We start from the raw sequence: 21312 nt of genomic DNA, 5'->3' as shown, positions 1-21312 counted from the left end.
GAACGGATCTCAACCCTCTATATATATATATATATATATATATATATATATATATATATATATATATATATATATATATATATATATATATATATATATATATATATATATATATATATAAGTTTTTTGGGGTCGTTATGCATGGTATATTTATTTCAAATTTATTGAATTTTTGTTTAGTATTCTATAAGAAATTTATAAGTTTTAATAAGCATGATTCAGAGACAAGACCATGATTGGTTGGATTAGCGTAAAGCACGCAGATAAGGACGTAAGTCGCGGTGCCGGACCACAATCATCGTCGGGACGATTCCCCTCTGTTCACCATTATTAAAACAAGTAAGTTTTTTTTATAGAATTTTAAAGCAAAATTAATTAAATATGAGTAAATTTTCAGGCATACTATCCAAAAAAAATATATTCCTGGTAAAAGTATCAACAATGAACAAGATTATGATGATAATCAAATAAATTCTATTGAAGAAACCATTAATAACATAGAACATAGTTTGAATAATTGGACAATACCTAAAACTAATGTTAATACAATATATAGAATAGGAACTTTTGATTATTTTCAAGGTTATTCTATTAAAATGACAGAGCAAACTTTGTCTATTGGTCAAAACCAACAAAATTTACATTTGTTATCATCACGATCTATTCTAGAGCATTGAACGAAATATAAATTTTTACATGTCGGTTTAGTCCAAATTGCTATCAAGCCTCTATTTAGAATTGGAATAGATGCCCATGTTCTCCTTATTTTAAGAGACAATAGACATAAAGATTTTTAAAATTCTATTTTAGCTATGGCTGAAACAAATATTGTTAACGGGCCTATTTATTTCAATTGTTATCCAAATTTTTCTGTAGGATTATTTGATAAAAATATTTTAGATACTTTGGTGTTAACTATAAAAACAAAAAATTTAGAATTTAAAGATGATACAAAGCCTTTAGCAATAATTTATCGTGTTTGTTACAAAACTATGACAACTACACTTGAACCGAAAACACGTTTATCAAGTCCTAGAAATGAAACAATTATTTGTGAAGCAAATACTAACCATACCAAAGTTCACACAATAAAAAGATTAAAATGGTCTGATATAACTCAATCATGTAATTGGAACTTACAAAATGTTATCGATCCAAAACCACTAGACTCTTCAAAACAAATCTCAAATATTATTGAATATAATGATGGTTTTGTAGATATAAATTTTTCTTCCTTAAATATTTCATCATCCAGATTATCAACTTCTTTTATCCCAGAAACAGGCTCTTCAAAATCTTCGTTATTAAAGTCCAGATCTTTAAAACTAAAAACTGTTGACTATACTAATTCTATTCCCAAACCATTATATCAAGATGATCAAAAAAGTGAAAATAGTCTTCCTAGTCCTACTAAATCAGATTTTATTGATGAACTACAAATTTTTAAACAACAATTATGAGTTCTAAAGTACAAATTAATTGTTCAAAAAATAATAAGCTTTGGGCTAATATGTTAAAAAGGCACTGGAAGATAAATTCTAATATATGCAAAACCATTCAACATATAGAAGAAACTAGAACTCATGAAAATTATAATTTATACAAAATACCTCCATACACTAATAAATATAATAAACAAATAGAAAAAAATTCTAGGCTAAAGATAGGAATAAAAAATACGAAAAATCAAGAAGTCATAATTTAGAATCAATAAAACATATTTCTTCAATCCTAACAAAAACAACCTGTTAAAATGAATTTCTCGAATTTAGAATATCAAGGTTATTTTGATTACTTAAAATATATTGAGTATTATAAAGATTATAACAATAACAAAAAAGCTTGGCACGAAGAAAATTTTTCATACTACTTAAGATTTCTCCATTTATGCCTTTGGGAAGATTATGTTTTATCAAAATAAAATTCATTCTCCTTTTTTTCAATGGTAATTTATGCCCCTAAACATAAAATAAATTACCCATTTAAAAATGATTCTATCACTCCCATTTTAGAGAAAAAATATAAAGATATTATTTCTAATAAAGAAATTATTGCTAATTTTCCACCAAAAGAAGAAATTATTATTAACAATATGTTTATTGCAACTCCTCTAGTTCAAGCCCCAAATCAATTAACTACTGAAAAGGGTCTTCAAAAAATTATTTACCAAAATAATTATGCAAATGAAACCTTATCTAGTATTACCGAGCATTTAGTTAAAATTGAAGAAAAAAATTTCAAAGATAAAAACGTTAATAAGCAAGATATAGCAAGCACTAGTAATTTAAGTTTTGTTCCTTGCCAAATTGATGGTAATTTTAATCTAGGAAATATAGATTTAATTAACGAATTAGAAAAAAAGACTTTAAAAACTTCATATCTCAAACACTAACAATATTAATACTCTTACAAATGACGAATATGAAAATAGTGATATTAATAGTGAAACAAATTTTGAAACTCTTGCTCAACAATTTGTTGATACAAATGATGATATTAATCAACTCACTAATGAATTTTCTTAATAAAATTCATCAATCGAAGCAAAGCACTTTCGGAAAAAATCCAAAACCAACCATAAGAAATTATTGGAATAGACCATCTCTTCCAGATGTTCAACTTGAAGAACGAACTTTTCAATTTGATCGTTCTCAATATGATGGTAATTCTGTTGATGAATGGAATATTGATGGCCATTCCGAACATCAAATTATGAATATTTTACAAGAAATGACTATGGCTGCTAATGCTTATAAATCTCATAATAATACTCAACTTTAAATTGTTAATATTATTACTTCTGGTTTTACTGGCAGTCTTAAAGGCTGGTGTGATTTCTATATTTCACAAGAAGAAAAAGATTATATTTTATCTGCTAAGAAAACTATTATAAAACAAGAAAATAATCAACAAATACAAACGTTTGAAGATGATATGGTTAACACGTTAATTTTTGCTATTATCAAAAACTCTGTAGGAGATCCTACTAATTTTCAAGAAATAAACTTCAGAAATTTTAATGAATTTATATTGCAGAAAACTTACTGATTTTAGATGGTATAAAGATAATTATCTTGTTAAAGTTTTTTCGAGACCTAATTGGAAAGAATCTTATTGGAAAGAACGCTTTATTGCTGGCCTTCCAAAACTCTTAGCAGAAAGAGTTAGACAAAAATTAAGAGAAAATTTTAATAATACCATCCCTTATCAAAATTTAACATATGGAGATTTAATAAATTATATTAATAAAGAGGGATTAGCAGTTTGTGCTGATCTTAGGTTTAAAGAAAAACTCAAAAATGATAGAATTAACAGTAAAAATGAATTGGGAAATTTTTGCCAACAATATAGTTATCAGCCCTTGAATGGTCTGTCTACTTCAAAATCTAAAGTATATAAGAAAAGATCTTCAAAATATTTCAGGAAAAAGAAACATAATCTTCCAAAAAATTATAAAAAGGGCAAAGATTACGCTTCGAAATCTAAAAAACCTTATAAACCAAATTATAAAAAAATCTAAAAGAAAATAAAAATATATTATTTATTTGTCATAAATGTGGGCGTAATGGTCATACAACTAATAATTGTTATGCTAAGACAAAAATAAATGAGTTAAATGTCTCTGAAGATTTGAAAGAACAAATAAGAAAAATTATTTTAAATACTGATTCAGGTTCCGATGAAAGTATTTCTGATTTTCAAACAAATGATTTAAATATTCTCGAAAATACCACTTCAAGTTCAGATGATTCTGATATTTGTGAGTGTATTGGTAAATGTCACTATAATAATTTAATCAATGTAATTACTAGTAGTTCCATTAATGTTTTTTCACAAGATGATAAAGATACTTTCAACTCTCTTGATTCTATAAAAAATAAAAATATCCAAGAATTATTAATAAAACAGATGCTTAATAAAAATAATTACATAACTCCTGCTAATAATGAAAATTTTAATTTAAAAAATATATATGAAAGATTTACTGAAGCAAAGCCAATTTCTATGCAAGAACTTCAAGAATAATTAAAAATAGTAAAACAAGAAATAAAAGAAATAAAAATAAAATTTTAATTTTAGAAAAAGAAAAACCTTCTACTTTTAAAAATAAAAATATAGAAATTAATAACAAAGAAGAAAATAAAATTGAAAATGTAACTATTGGTAAAATTAAAAATAATCAAGTTTCTCAAAAATGGAACACTCAAATTACTTTAATCAAGGATAATTTTAAAATCAACCTAATTGCTTTAATTGATTGTGGTGCTGATATGAATTGTATTCAAGAATGAATTTTCCCTACACAATTCTATGAAAAAGCTGCATCTAGACTTACTAGTGCCGGAGGTACAAAATTAATTGTAAATTATAAAGTTTCCGATGTTCATATTTGTAATGACCAAGATTACTGCTATAAAACTCACCTAATTTTAGTAAAAGATCTCTCTTCTCCATTAATTCTAGGAACACATTTCATTACAAAAGTATATCCTTTTATGGTTCATAATGATGGTATAAGAACCAATGTTTTTGGAAAAGAAATTATATTTAAATTTTGTGAACCTCCTCTATATTCAACGATTAATGTCCTTAATTATAAAACGCAACAAGCCAAATATCTTATTAACGAAATAAATAATGTTCGAATAACTAATCAATTAAATGATAACAATATTCAAAACAAAATAACATGTTTAAAATTAAAATTTGAAAAAAAAATGTTTGTTCTAATATTCCTAATGCCTTTTGGAATAGAAAACCACATATTGTAGAACTACCATATATAATTTTTTTTTTTTATTGAAAACGATATTCCTTCAAAATCTAGAGCCATTCACATGAATAATGAATTAGAAAGTCATTGTAAAAATGAAATTCAAGATTTAATAAATAAAAAACTCATAAGACCTTCTAAATCACCGTGATCTTGTTCCGCATTTTATGTTATGAATGCCGCAGAATTAGAAAGAGGATCACCAAGATTAGTTATCAATTATAAACCTTTAAACAAAGTTGTAGAATGGATTCGTTATCATATTCCTAATAAAAGAAATTTGCTAAAAAGGCTTTATGATTCAAAAATATTTTCAAAGTTTGATATGAAATCAGGATTTAGGCAAGTACAACTTCATGAGGAAGATAAATACAAAATTGGTTTTAATGTTCCCTTCAGGCATTTTAAATGGAATGTAATGCCTTTTGGATTAAAAAATGCTCCTTCTAAATTCCAAAATATTATGAATGATATCATAACTCCTATAAGTAGTTTTGCCATTGCTTATATTGATGATGTCCTAATTTTTTCAAAATCAATTGATCAACACTTTAAACATTTAAATCAATTTCATGATTTAATTTATCAAAATGGTTTAGCTGCCTATGCAAGAAAAATGCATTTATTTAAAAATGAAATTCGTTTTTTAGGACATGATATTGTCAAAAACACTGTAAGACCTATTACAAGAAGCTTGCAATTTTCTACTAAATTTCCTGATGAAATTAAAGATAAAAAGCAACTTCAAATGTTTTTAGGATGCTTGAATTATATTCATGATTTTTTCAAAGATTTAGGGATTATATGTAAATCGCTTTATAATAGATTAAAAGACAATCCTGAACCATGGACTCAAAAACATATAGATATAATTAAATATATAAAACAAAAGGTCCCTACTTTGTATTGTTTAAATTTACCTCATCCCAATGCCATTATCATAGTTGAAACCGATGCTAGTGATATTGGATTCAGAGGTATTCTAAAACAAAATTTTGTTAACTCAACTGAGGAACAATTGGTTCGATATTACTCTGGTGCATGGAATGATACATAAAAAAATTATTCAACTGTCAAAAAAGAAATTTTAAGCATTGTTTTATGTATTAAAAAATTTGAATATGATTTATTTATGAAAAGTTTTTTTATTAAGAATAGATTGCCAATCTGCAAAAACTATTTTAGTAAAAGATGTGAAAAATATTATTTCCAAGCAAATGTTTTCTCGTTGGCAAGCCCTCTTAGGTAACTTTGATTTTGAAATAGAATTTATAAAAGGAGAAAATAATTCGCTTCCTGACTTTCTTTCTCGAGAATTTTTGCAGGGAAAATGAGTTCGTCATCCTCTTCCAAACATGATGACAAGAAGCCAGTCTCTCAAAAGCTTGTTCCATTTCAAAATCAAAATCGTTTTTCTCCTTTAACTCTTACTTCTAAGAATTCACAACTTTATTCTAATATCCTTCAGTCAAAACTTGTTACTCCAAAAGTTACTTCAACCGACACGATAAGCTATTTTGTAAAACCTATCACTCCTCAAACTCAAAAATTTGTTACTCCTAGACCTTCTACAAAAACTCCTTATGTTCTTAATCCAAATTTCTTAAGAGTTCAAATTCTTGAAGATTTTCAAATCCATAAGTTACATCAAGGTTTTCATATTCTCACAAATCATCTCTTTGGTCAAGGGAAAACCTTTTATATTTATTCATATAAAACTCGAGAAATTCTGCAAGAATCTGGTTCAGTCAATTTTGTTCATCGTTCTAATTCAAAAGAGGGAAACATTGATTTTAGCAAAGCGCATATTATTAAAATCATCTCTCCAGAAAGTTGGGTTCCAAATCTTCACTCTGAAAAATCTCTTATAAGTTATCCTGCTTATCCCACATTTTCTTACTATGATTATCAAGATGCCTGGACTAAGGCATTATTTGTTCGGAATTATTCACACTCATGGTTTATCTTCTTTGATTTGAACTTCAATTGTGAATATCCAAGATGGTTTATCAATTGGTACAAATATATGGGAATTCTTCCAAATTGTTTACCAAAAGAAATTTACACTGGATATCTCAAATTTAAGGAATTGTTTATTCAACAAATTCCAGAATTTGAATATATGTTACAATTCACCATGATATTTAAAGTTCCATCGATAATGTCTTGGACTTTTCATTATCAAGAAGCAAAGGATTCCTTTCCTCCTTGGCTGAATCGCCAATTTCGCTCAAAATGGTGGGATAAAATGAAGATTTCTCAAGCCAGTGAACAGGCAGTAATTAAACATTATCAAGAAATATATATTCAAAAACCAGAGGTTGAAGCCACTTTTATCAGCAGTCTTCCTCAAAGTGATGTGGATCTAATTGAAAGAATTAAAGATGCTGCTACCTCTTCTCCTGAAGAACTTCAAAAGCTACTTCAAGAAATTCGCCAAACTCCATCAGTTTCAAAATATTCTCCAAAATCTATAAAAAATGATTTATTTCAAGACTCTCAGGACCCTTTTAATGATCCTTATGAAGAATAAGAAATTCTTATCATTAAATTTGGTGTAATACCTTCAATGTAAGGTATTCGTTTCTTCTATTATCAAAATTATTATTTCAAATACGAGTGTGTATAAACTGTGTGAGTATACGTAATATATGTATTTATAGTGTAAAAACAAATATTATCAAAATTATTTATTCTTATCATCAATGATAATATGAAGACAAGAAACTTTAGAAGATGCTCTATAATGGCATACTTTATCAAAAGAAGATATTCATTGATTACAAACGACAATTTCTTCAAAAAATGAGTAACAACCACTTACAAGTAATTGATTGACCATTTGATCATACGGAAAATTTCACTACAAGATTTCAAGGCTTTGAAGACTTCAAGATGAATATAAATAGACATCATATTTGAGTAGAGGCAAGCAAGAAAATATTCATTCTCTAAAAAATGTTCATCCCATGTCTAAAAAATCTCCAAGAGTCTCTCTTTCTACTAGTAGATGTTCACAGTCTCTAGATTTTCAAATCATTCTTTCTCCAGATGTATGTATTGATTGTAATTCAAGCTTAATTCAAGAAGGTACTATCTGAATATTTTATCGTTGTATTGTTGTTATTAAATTTATTTCTCCATGATAGTTTCATTTCGAGTTATTCTAACTATTAATTATACAAGATTTGAAATTTTTGTTAAAATAGTACTTGTTTTTAATAATCAAGTTAATCAAATTCATGCTTAAATTATTTAATTATGTCTAACAAAATATTGATGATTTGTATTCCTAATAGAAATATTCTTTTCAGAATACAGCAAATCCAAGAATCTATAAATAACTCTCAGCAAAATCTTAAAGATTCTTATAAACCTACTAATCTAAGTACGATTTTAAACAATAATTATATTCATCATGCTAGATGGCTCATAAGAGCTAGTATTAAAATTTGTTACAAACAGATACGTTATCTAAAAACAAAACTATTTGTTTTCTAAAAATAATATTTAAAAAAAATGTTTTAAATATTTTAATTATATAAATATGAACTCTCTATAGATAAAGGAAACTCAATTAAATACAAACACTAAAATGGTATCTCTATAGATTAAGAAAACTCAATTGAATACAAACACTAAAATGGTATCAGAAATATATATATATATATATATATATATATATATATATATATATATATATATATATATATATATATATATATATATATATGGTTCTAATTTTGAATATATAATGGCACCATGTTATTAAATTTCCTGCAGTACTATTCTCATGTACAATTGTATATATTGTAAACTAATCGTACATGTTATATATTTTGATTGGTACATAATAACTAAATGACCACTTTATGTTTTCATATTTCAAACTTATAATGTTGCATTTCTAATTTGCTTATATTACAGGATATATATCTTTGTTCGCATTAAAAGGAGCTGTCCATTTTTCCTAACATGCAATTTACCAGGGGCGGACGGACGCAGGAATAAGTAGCAATAGGTACACAAAAAAAAATTCCGATAAAATATAACAATAAAAAATTACGAGTGCATTAAACATAACATACTATTGTAGACAAACTTCGTGAATGGAAAATTGGTCTTTCCATGGCCAGTTTCTTGGTCTCGTGGAGTTTGTTTCTGTGTTGATTGTGGTTATATAAAGTTTTGAAGGCATTATTACCAAATTTTCATTCCGAATTAATGCATTTTTATCGGTTCCATTGTTTAGAGGAAAATATAATATATAAATGCCAACTAATAGATGCATTTTTATAAGTTCGATACATTCTGCTTGACAAAACAAACGAATCTATTCAAAATGTAAAATGAGACATAAATTGAATTGACCTAAATTTTAATAATTATGAAGAAAAGCAGTTGTTTAATTTGAAACATATGTATGGGAGAAATGTTAAAATAGGACCCCCACGGGAGGAGGCTAGCTCGTTGGGTAATTAGTTTACGAAAAAAGTGAATATAAGATTGTTAAGTATATAACCTTACATATAGAACATATTAAAACTAGGTAATTTTGATTAATCTTATCTTATGTAAAAATAAATGACTATTCAATGTCTACATTTAATCCTAATATATCTACAAATTTTGTCTTATTCCTTCATTCACTCCATTATTTTCTATCACTTCTTATTTAATTCCTTTTTGATAAAATTATTCAAACGGCTTACATATAAGTAAAGATCTTTACAAATTCAAACTACATATGTTCTTCCATTTGAAAATTTTCAATCCATGAATATATCGACAAATTAACATTTTTTAAACATAAAATATTTTCACAATATTTATCATATTATTGAATTATTGTTTTGTCGTTTTTTTATAATGCAAGAGTTATTACGTTGAGAAAGAAATTAAATAGAAAATTTTGAAAAGCCATGGATCTCAAATAATTTGTATATAGCTCTCATATACCCAATTGTGTATGAAAATAAATATTAAATATGAAGAAGGTTGAAATGATTTTGAGTTCATTGGAGAACTTTAAAATTTGAACTTGAGCCCTTTTCCAAAAGGAGAACTTTAACTTGCTTCTCTGACCAACTTAGTTGTACCAACTTACATATGAACTGTACTACTAATATACTCATTTTGTTTACAGGTGCATAATAATAATAAAAGTTTTTTTAATTTTTTTTTCTTTACATTAATACCAAAAAATCCAGTAGTTGTCGGTGCAACCCCATGCACCACTATAGATCCGTTCATGCACTTTACAACTTTACAACAGGGACCGAGTCAAGATTTAAGAATAAAGGAGGCTGAAAGCCCCACATTGCAATAATATATGAATATTTAATGTTCTACCCGAATAAAGTAATAAGTCTAAATTTTTAAAGAAAAATTCACAAGTAACTTCTATCGTTTGAAAAAGGAATTGATCGTTTTTTCTTGCTTATAATTTACCATATAATTATAATAAACCAAAATATCATATGATATAATCAAATTATCCGTTACAAGTAACATTAAATATAGTATGCAATAAGAAATAAAATTTACCATCTTAATTAGAAAATTGAAATCATGTCGATGTAGACATGTAGTAGTGTAGCTAGAAATAATTTGTTAATCAGAAACAAACTCCTCCATGAGTAAAAATAACTACGCCTGAACTCTAGATAATAGTACGATTAACAAACAATGTTTATAAATACACTGGGGTAATATAGATATAAACAAATGTGGATAATATAGCTACCGAAGGATTGATATAAATAAGGCATTAATCAAAACATTCAATTAAAATAAAAAAAAAAAGATATGATGAGGCTGCAGCTTTAAAGAATTAAAATGAAATGTGGGATTCTATTTCAGATAATTTTATCTCTTTTTCATTGACTCATTGTTTTTAAAGTAATTGAAAGGGCTCATGTTATATTAACTATTCATTGTGGGCAAAAATTAACATAGTAACTCATTTATCAATAGTATTGTTGCAATTAGAAAAGTGATTGAGCCATTGAGGGGGGCAAGCATCCGGCAGACCCCCTCTTCCCTCCGACTCTGATTTACAGGATACAAGTTTTGAAAAACATCATATGAAGTCGAAGATTTAGAAACTAAAGAAGTCATAGAGCAACAACATATGGACTTGAATGATATGAGAAACATAAGTGATATATTGATTGTTTCTTTATCTTTATCTTATAATGTCTGCTTAGTCTATTTCTAATAAAAATTTAGTTGCATCCAGTGTTTTAAAAACTGGTTTGAATCGGCCAGAACCCGTTGGACGAGGAGTCTAGGAAAAAAATGGTTCAACTAACATTGGTTTTACACCAATTTCTGAACCGGATTGAACCGGCCGGTTTTTAGAAAAAACCGGTTGAATGAGTCAAAATAAACCGGTTTAACCGGTTAAACTAAATAAAAATACATGGAAAAACCTTTTTAATTAATAAAATTTTATGGACTTTTTCGTATCTATTTAAATTTCTCTAAATAAAACATATGGTAAATGTTATGATGTTTTTTTGATGCACTTGTATTCATCTTAAACTATATTTTGTTTCGGTATTATAATTTATTTTCTTTTTGACGTATTTGAATTGATGTAAAACTAATAGTTATGTATTGTTTTAATGTATTTAGATTAATCTACAATTTATTTTTATGTGTATTTTTAATGTTTGAATTTGTAGATGTCAAATTCATTATTTATATATGTATGTTTAGAAAAAAAAAAAAAAGATAAAAATTATAGAAACCGGTTGACCCGGTGGTCAGACCGGTTAAACCGGGAACCGGTCGCGCCATACCGGTTCAACTAAAAAACCGCTTTTTAAAACATTGGTTACATCTCGTGTTGTATATCTTGTAAAAAACAAAAAGGGCTTGGGGAGAAGGTAAAGCGTTAAAAGTCTGAGACGATAACTTAACCTTTAAGATATTCGTCCAATCACAACTGTGCTTTCTCCGAAAGAGTTAGAGTTTGTCTTAAACACGCAATCAGTACTCATTTTTAACCACCACCTATACATATGTCGCAAGTGTAGTGTTGATTCATTTTTAAGTTCTTGGTATTTGTTTAGGATTCTATTTGCCAATAACCGTATTGCATTAGGTTTCTTTCATGATTAGTATAAAATTGGATTAATCTCTTAGTTGTTTTTTCAATTCTAGTTCATGTTTTGCTTTATAGTTTTTGATGAACAAAGACTTGCACTTGTTCTATTCTTGCATATGTTTTAGTTATACTTGAAAGACTTTGTGAACAAGTCAATTTTTCCATTCTCATCAATTTTTGTAAGAAAAGTACAAATATACAATTGAATAATCATCATTCTACTTTCATTTGTTTAATATAATTTATAGTATCCTCCTTTCATATATTTCTGTTACAACATTGTTCATTCAACCTTTTTCTTATTAAGTCATTGTAATTTGAAAATTCTACCTAATTATAACAGTGATAATCGGGTTGGTTTTTCAAAGACAATGCCTTAATATTGTTTGGATTTTGGGTATATTGTCTTTTGCTTCTATTTGATTTTCAATTTTTGTCCGTTGTTGTTTTGATTTTGGGTAGGTTGACTCTTGCTTCTATTTGATTTTCAATCGAATCTATCATTCGTCTTTGGCTTAATTTCAAATTTCAAATATGAAAAAAATTGTTTATCGTTTTCAGAGATATTTGTATTTTTAGTAGAATGTGGAATGAACCCCATAAGAGTTGATGTTCGGGGGCAAAACAGACATTTAATGTGATCAAATAAGAGTCATGTTATATTACCTGATATGCAAAGAGTGTGCGCTGATCTCTTTCAGGATCAATCTCTGAATCTACTACTCCTTCCTTTTTGTCTTTATATCACCTAAAAAAAAATTTGAAACTCATCCTTAATTCATCTTACAGTAATACAAACAATATAAAACTAAGGTCACAAAGGTATCCTAATCTCCACAATTGGAGATGGATGAAATTATTTAAGCATAAAATAACACCTTCATAACTTAAAAGAATGAAGCAACAATAGTGTTTGTGATCTATGGTGTTGATATTGCAAAGAAAATAAGGGGCCATTTGGTTCATAGAATCCACTTGGAAAAAATGGAATATTGCAAAGGAATTGGAATCTGAAAGAACTGGAATTCGTTAGGTGTCTGGTTGGATGAAAATGGAATGGAATTCAATCACAATCCTTTGCTAATTTCTGTTTAATTTGTAAATCAATCAAAGAAATTGGAATGTAAATTATGTTAAAGGAAGAATGTGTTTGCATTTTGATGGGTTTATGAGAAAATTAGACACAACAACCAATGTTTTTAAAGCCTTGCTCATTTTTTACCTTCGATCTACATACATTATCCAACAATTGAAGAATATGTGATTAATAGTGAACAAATAACTTGATTATATAATAAAAATAAAAAATCATTAATATGCACAATCTGACATTTAAGATCCAAACTTAAAATTGCAATTTGCTTGATACTGAAAACGAAAATGGGTATCTATTTGCGAGAGATATAGAGAAATCAAGAGAAAAGACTGACTTACCGCTAAGTTACAAAGTGCTTCAAAGTTGGTTGTATTTTGCTTGTGAAGGAATCATATGCGACCTTCTCCATTCACTGTGTATCAATACAAATTTGGAAATTTGAATACTAAGGCCTTGTTTGGTAGCCTCTTAATTGGAAAATTAAGAGGCAGTCTCTTAATTTTTAAGATCTTTGGTAACATATGAATTTATAGGTCTTAATTTTTAAAGTGCCACTTAAATTTTCAGATATTGGGATATGTCTGAATTAGAAAAATGAACGCGCATTCCTTTTTTGCCCTGGTACGTCACCCCTTTCCCTTTTTTCTTTCTTTCACAACCGCCGACCCCTCCTTCCCCTGTATCTCCAATCTTACGATCACAACCCTCTGACATCATCCGGTTGCCTCCGTTAGATCTGCAACGCCGCCGCCGTCTCCAGATTCGCCGTCGCCGCCGCCTCCGACTGAATCGATTATGTCGCCTTCGCCTTCGGGTCGTGCTGCTTCGCCCTCGACATCTTCTTCAGGTAAAGTTTTATTTTTCTCTTGCTCTGTAGTTCGAGTTTAATGATTGAAGCTATAAAATGCAAAGCTTATTACTTTAATACTTTTGTAAGTGTTTAGATATTGAAATGTACATTGTGACTTCTAAAAGTTTATTTACTCTATTTTTATGTATGAGTTATCGGATCTGGAAATGTTATTTGGGAGTTAATATTATTATATGTGTTTTTTTAAGATAAAAGTGTCGAGATGAATAATATATCATTTTGTGTGTGATATGTACTGATGTTTGTCATTGTTGTTGTTTTGGCTTATAAATGGTTGATTGGTGTTGTTATGGAAATATGGGACTTGAATATCCATATATATATACCATTGAATAAATGTGGTTGGCTGTTTACTAAAAGATAGTGAAAGAATATGGTTCATATAATATTTAAAAACGACAAAAAGAAAGAATGAACATGAGTTGATTACATTTTATTAATAATAATAATAATAATAATAATAATAATAATAATAATATAAGGCTTGAATATGTAGATAGATGAATTATCATTTCAAGAAAAATACATGAGAAAAGTTCATTTTTGTACTTCAAATGTTTAAATGTGGAAAACTACAAAATCGATAAGGCTTATTATTTTTACACTCCACTCTCTCGACATTCCAGGCTATAAGCTATTTTGACTTTTGACTTTCCTTTTCATTGGAATGTTTGACTAGTTTTTATTGGTTTGTTAACTGTTTCCAACACCTATTTCCAAGAAAATTATCCACTATTTTCCATATAATTTTGTATTTTCCAAAGAATGAAAACACAAAAAACCATAACTAATTAAATTTACATTGTCTATAAATAATACAAACTTAATACAAAATAAGTAAACTTAATAAAAGCTACCGGAAATCAAAACAAGATCGTCGGAAAATAGTCGTCGGAGTCGTTGTTCGTTGGAAAACGGTAAGTTATCTCTTTCTAACTTCGTATCTTCATTTATATGTTGTTCGTCGGAGTTACTGTTCGCCAGAGGCTGACATCCGATGGCGGTGGCGGTGGTAAAATTACCCGACAACAGTGTGATACCAAAAGAAAAAAAAACAAATCGGGTGTTGTGAGTTTGTGGCCTCCAAAAACCTGGAGGCTGCCATCCGATGGCGGTGGCGGTTGATGTATTTTATTAATTTTTTTAACATGAGTTTTTTTTCAATTGTTAGGTCTTTAGTTCTTGTGGGGATTTAATGATGTGGGTGCAAAATGTGGCACGTTCACAAGGTTACGTTATCGTCACTAAAAGATCAAAGGCAATAACTAAGGACTTCATTTTTACAATAGTACTTGGTTGTGATCGTGGTTAGGGGTGTTCAAAACCGGATATCCGAAAATTCGGATAGTTGATTTTTGATATCTGAATCCGTATCCGAAATTTCGGATATCCGAAATTTCAGATACGGATTCAGATATTAAACCGGATATTTGAATTTCATTAATTTTAAATAAATATCCACATCTGAACATCCGATCCGTAAAATCATCGCAACTCTTAAAATTAATAATAGCAACTATGTTAAATCTTGCGACATAGATGGATATCGATAGCAACGAATAAATATATGTAGCATTTACTTAATAGTTTTTTATTATAAGCCAACGAACCAGGATTATAACAAACAAATATATAACGATTGTAAATGGAAAGGTTTGCAATAAAAGTTTAGAAAGAATGGTCACGAAAAAGTTGAAAATGGTGGGGAACATTAGTCCCTTAAGCATGTCAATGTTTCTAATTTCTCATTTTAAAATATTAAAAAATAAAGAAAAATTATTTTTTTCGGATTCCGGATATCCGAAATATCCGAAACTTTATAAATTCACTATCCGTATCCGAATCCGAAATGCGGATATCCGAAATTTCGGATAATTTCGGATCGGATTTTCGGATTTTGGATCGGATATTTTGGATGCGAATATTTCTGAACACCCCTAATCGTGGTGGTATAGCCAGGAATAAAGATGTGCAAACAAAAAAATTAATTGTCCCTTCAAATTGATAGGAAAGTATTTGAAGGCACACGATGGTTGGAAGTTAAGGGTCGTACGTGACGAACACAATCACAAACGATCTATGTACATGGAGGGTCATCCTTTTGCAATGCGTTTGTCGGATAAAGAAGCTCGTTTGGTGCAAGATTTCACAGAGTTGGATGTGAAACCTCGAAATATTTTGCCAACACTAAAAGCGCAAAATCAAAATAATGTGTCTTCATTGAAAGCTATATATAATTTTGTCCAGAAGTTGGGGAGATCTCTGCGAGAAGGTAGAACCCCGATGCAGAATGTTATGCACATTTTGCAAACTAAAGGGTACAACTTACAGTATCGTGTAAACACGATTACTAATGAGTTAGAAGATCTAATTTTTATTCATCCAACATCATTAAAGATGTGGCAAGCATTTCCATATGTGGTGTTGATGGATGCTACATATAAAACAAACAAGTATAATCTTCATTTTCTAGAAATTGTTGGTGTCACTTCTACAAACAAGACGTTTTCCATAGCCTTTGCATTCATGCATGATGAAAAAACGAGCAACTATATATGGGCATTGACTTGTTTGAAATTGACGATTAACGATTCTTTTTGTCCACGTGTTATCATCACTGATAGAGTTTTGGCATTGATGAAAGCATGCAAAGATGTTTTTCCACAAGTAATCATTTACTTTGTAGGTGGCATATAATCAACGACATAACAAAGCATTGCAGACAATGAATCAAACCACAAAAGTGTAACGTCCCAAAAAAATTCAAGTCAATTTAACACTTTTTAAAACATTTAAAACCATTAAGTTATTACAATTTGTTTTCAAAATAGTTTAAGCATCAGAGTATCCCCAGAATCAAATCATAAAATCATGAGATATGAGGAGCTGTACGATCACGTCTTCGCCTTCCCGCGATCATAAGAAGTACCTGAAATAATAATCGATGAATGTAAGCTCGAACGCTTAGTGAGTTACCCCCAAAATACCAATGTCATACAGATATAACCATATCATATAAACATATAAGCAAACAACATGCATAATGAGCCATCAGTCTGACTGGACCGAATCCCGGTCCTCAGTCGATCTGGACCGCTCTCTGAGCCCTTGGCACTTCTAGACCGCCCTCCTCAGGGCCTTCAGCCTATCCGGACCGCTCGTTGGGCTTTCGGCCTGACTGGATTTTCCCGGCCCAGACCTGCAGTCTACCCGGTCCGCGCAGGGTGTCTTGGCCTACTGCACACAGCAGGACCTGCCTTAACCCTTTCCCCCAAACCAACAAACATGTACACATACATATAAACAAGTATCATACAGATCTAACAGATCACTAATCATGGCAACCAACCTATAACCAGGAAACCGATCTAACCGATCAGTAACATAGCAACCATCCTATAACCAGGATATTGATCTAACCGATCACTAACATAGCAACCATCCTAATGATCTAACCGGACACTAACATAGCAACCATCCTAACTACCAGTGTAACGAACATAAAATTTCAACCAATTTAAACTTTTCCAAAAGCTACTCATATTCATTAAGTTATTACAAAAAGGTTTTCAATTCATTTATTATCAGAGTATCCTAGAAACATCAACATAAAACTGAGCAGCGGTACAATCATGCCTTCGTCTTGCCACAATCTCATGAAGTACCTTAAACAATACACTGAAACTGTAAGCCCGAAAGCTTAGTGAGTTACCCCCAAAATACCAACCACAATACCATACACATATCATATCATATCATAAACAGAACAGCCATGCATATCGAGTCTACAGTGTGACTGGTCCGCCTACACCAGGCCCTCAGTCCACCCGGTCCACTCTCTCTTCGAGTCTACAGTGTGACTGGTCCGCCCGCACCGAGCCTTCAGTCCACCTGGTCCACTCTCCCTCCAAGTGTACAGTGTGACTGGTCCGCCCGTACCGGGCCTTCAGTCCACCTGGTCCACTCTCCGAGTCTACAGTATGATTGGTCCGCCCGTACCGGGCCTTCAGTCTATCTGGTCCACTCTCCGAGCCTCGGCACGTCTGGTCCGCCCTCTTGGGGCCTTCAGCCTATCCGGACTACTCGTTGGGCCTTCGGTCTAACCGGTTCGCCCTAGGTATGTTGGCCTACAACACAAAGCAGGACCCGCCTCAACCCAACCCCAGTCCAAACAACCATTTGCACATAAACATATAATCATATAACAATTCACATCTAATCAAACTGATCTAGCAGATCACATATCATAGCAGCATCTTAACCAGGATACCGACCTAACCGGTCACTAACATAGCATCATCCTATATACCAGGATATCGACCTTAACCAGGTCTCTAACATACACCATCCTAATAACGAGGATACAGGCATAGCAAGCAATAACATATCAAACAGATACCCGGATTTCAATCCGATAAAGGGTCGGCCTTGGTGCCTTAGACTCTGTCGATATAGTGAGGATAACTCACCTGCAACTGCCGACTGAAGAATAAGATCACCCTGCTCCATCCACCGACACGAACGCCACCACTGAACATTACCAAATAGCCAAATCCAATAACTACCAATAATTACCAAAATACCCCTAGAAGTCAATTGGTCAACCCTTGGTCAAAGTCAAAGTCCTCGGTCAAAGTCAACCTTCCTGGTTGACCCCACTCGTCGAGTCAACGCGTTGACTCGTCGAGTCCCTATACTCAGAAACTCCCAATCATGACTAAACTCGCCGAGTCACCCCAAGACTTGTCGAGTCCAACAATCTTCGAGTCCCATCCTGCTCAACTCACCGAGACACGACTTAACCAGAAAAGGCTAGGGTTCCACGATCAGACACGCCGAGTCCAAAAACAGACTCGCCGAGTCCAAGAACAGACTCGCCGAGTTGTTCTTCCAACTCGTCGAGTCCAAGCTCATCATCATAAGACTCGCTGAGTCACCCATGTGACTCACCGAGTTACTACGTGACTCAAAGTCTGATCTCTAGCCCGACTCGCTGAGTCATCTCCCAGACTCGCCGAGTCCATACGTGCATTCTCATAATCTCGTATCACAGAGCTACTCCTTTGCTCCAAACAATAGATATGGGTCTCTAAGGTCCATTAGCAACATAAAGTTGCTACCTTTACGTGCTTCTTGCCCCATAATACCAAAAACCAAGCTAGAAAGGGACTTAACTCTTGGGGAAAGGCTTTTGCATAACAACTAGAAAGGCTTTCTGCATCAGTGACCCATATAGAACTCAGATCTGGAGTTTCAACTCCAGATCTAACTCATGCTTCAAGATCTCATCAATATTTCTCCAACCAAACCCTAAAACTTCATTAAAATGGAACTAGAAAGGAGAAGGCCAAGGATAACAATTCCTTACCTCCAAAATGACCTCCCACTGAAGTATAATCCGGATCTCTTCAAGTCTCCTTGATCCAAGCTTCTTGATCTTCAAGATCCCTTCACAAATCACACCAATTTGCTTCCAAGTCTTCTCACAAACGAAATTAGGGCTTCTGGATATCAAAAGGGGCTAAGGGAGCTGAGGGGAGGACATTAAGTCCTTTAAATAGGGTGCAACCCCAAAGATTAGGGTTTTTCCTCGACCAACACTTACTCGTCGAGTCCAGCCGCCGACTCGCCGAGTCAGGCCACTTAACCCAGTGCCAAGCACCCACTTCGACTCGACGAGTTGAAGCTCCTACTCGTCGAGTCCTTCTTTTCCAAACTAACACTTTACTGTTGGATAAGGTGTCTAAGTCCATAACTATTTCTAGTATGTACTTGACCCGACCCGGCATGGTCCATTTGGGTTGCATGGCATCGTGCATTTGGATAGACTAAATGAGAGAATTAACACTTGTGGTTTATTAATATATTATAAGTTCTAATATATCAATAGTATTATTTAATTAGTATTGATCAAGAATTAATCTAGAATTAATTAAGTGATCAAATGGTGACTAATTAAATATATGGGTTGATTATGTAAATCATCCATAACTTATATAGTGGGCTAAAAGGCTCCATGGATAATCAAGTTGGGTTAAACCCATTGGATGCTCCATGGAGGCTCCATGGGAGTTACAAACCCATGGGTCATGAAAATGAAGAGTCATGCCACATTAGGGTTTACATGGTGTAACCCTAGATGTGACACACTATATAAAGAACATCACACTCACCAAAATCGGCTACACATAGTGACAAGAGGGCTTGACTGATTTTTGAGTGTTACACATTCCTCAAAGTTATTCCAAAGCATTTGGTGTTCTGTGAAGCATTTGAGGCATCACACTTGGGGTGCTAGGCTCTCAAGGTTTCAAGGAATCATAACAACAACAAGGTATGTGTTTCTAGCTATCTTTTATATTATAAAGTTCCCCATGTATGCTAGATAGGTTTATGAACCTTGGAAAAAGTATTTTGCATGTATCTTAGACAAACATAGATCCAAGGTTTTCTAGGGTTGCATGTACACTTAGGAGTGTTAGAATTGCTCAAAACCCATCAGTGGTATCAGAGCCTAGGCTTGCTTGTTTGATACTTGATGCAAAATAGTGAAAAAAAGTCAATTTTTTGCTATCTGCCTGCGGAACTCGCCGAGTCCATGGGGGGACTCGCCGAGTTCATGTGTAAATTCATCCTACTCGTCGAGTAGGTTCGTGCACTCGACGAGTAGGAGACTCAGAATGCAGTTTTTCGACTTTTGCTGGTGGAAATGGACTAGAAACATTACCCTAAACTGTTTTGGTGTTATTAAACCTGTTTTAGATGGTGTAATGGTTGTTCTAATCCATTTACAATGGCTAATATCAAAATTCCATGATTTTATGTGTTCTTGAAATTTTGATATTCATATTCATGTTCTTATGAGTTTAGATGATCATAGGAATTATGTGTAACTTCTTGCTAGTTTTAATTCTTGATCATTATGTGTTTTAATGGAATCCATAATTTGTCCTCAAGTTATGGATTACCAAGAGTTTTATCTTTGAATGTCCATTAAAGAAACACATAGATAACATAAAATGAAGAGTCACTCATTTTAATGAACCAATTAATCTCATAAGTTATGAATTGAAGAGTTTTGTTAAGTTACAAAACTTTCCCTCAAGTTTTGGAACTTGTAAAGTCACCTAATTAACTTTAGTTCCAACCCCTACAACTTTAAATGTTAAAATTCAACCCTTATACTTTATAATATTATAAGTTTGATAATATATATATATATATATATATATATATATATATATATATATATATATATATATATATGTATGTATGTATGTATAATATCAAGTCGTTTTACCGTTAGTAGGCCTCATTCACGAAGCCGGTCTATAAGGGGGGTATAAGGTTGTTGCCTATAAAATGGCAACTTAATGGGTGTCCACTCTCACCCACCGCTTCCTTAATCGGTGGAGGGTCGTTAGCCGAATGGGTAGGACAGTGACTTAAAATTCTCA

The 21312-nt window shown here is 31.3% G+C and overlaps 2 protein-coding genes and 1 long non-coding RNA gene across 3 annotated transcripts in view; all 3 read left to right on the top strand.

Moving 5' to 3' along the window:
• Positions 1-7307, top strand: part of LOC145047302 (uncharacterized) — a 43185-nt gene extending 35878 nt beyond the window's left edge. Inside the window, exon 3 of the mRNA XM_078995558.1 lies at positions 6100-7307. Within this exon, the coding sequence (XP_078851684.1) occupies positions 6105-7307 (1203 nt within the window). The 5' untranslated portion in view covers positions 6100-6104. The remainder of the gene's footprint in view (positions 1-6099) is intronic.
• On the top strand, positions 229-8936 carry LOC145043633 (uncharacterized). Its single transcript, XR_013681085.1, has 2 exons — positions 229-339; positions 8702-8936. It is a non-coding gene; the product is annotated as an uncharacterized LOC145043633 (long non-coding RNA).
• Positions 8937-14809: 5873 nt separating this feature from the next.
• LOC145010674 (uncharacterized) lies at positions 14810-16552 on the top strand. The gene is made up of 3 exons (XM_078969188.1): positions 14810-14923; positions 15027-15084; positions 15864-16552. The coding sequence occupies exons 1-3, from the start codon at positions 14810-14812 to the stop codon at positions 16550-16552; spliced, it is 861 nt and encodes a 286-aa protein (XP_078825314.1).
• The last annotated feature ends 4760 nt before the right edge of the window (positions 16553-21312 follow it).

The sequence above is a fragment of the Lactuca saligna genome, chromosome 1, assembly GCF_052625555.1.
Source record: "Lactuca saligna cultivar CGN05327 chromosome 1, ASM5262555v1, whole genome shotgun sequence".
Taxonomy (NCBI): Eukaryota; Viridiplantae; Streptophyta; class Magnoliopsida; order Asterales; family Asteraceae; genus Lactuca; species Lactuca saligna.
The sequence above is the reverse complement of the archived record's forward strand: the minus strand, read 5'-3'. Positions and strand labels throughout refer to the sequence as shown.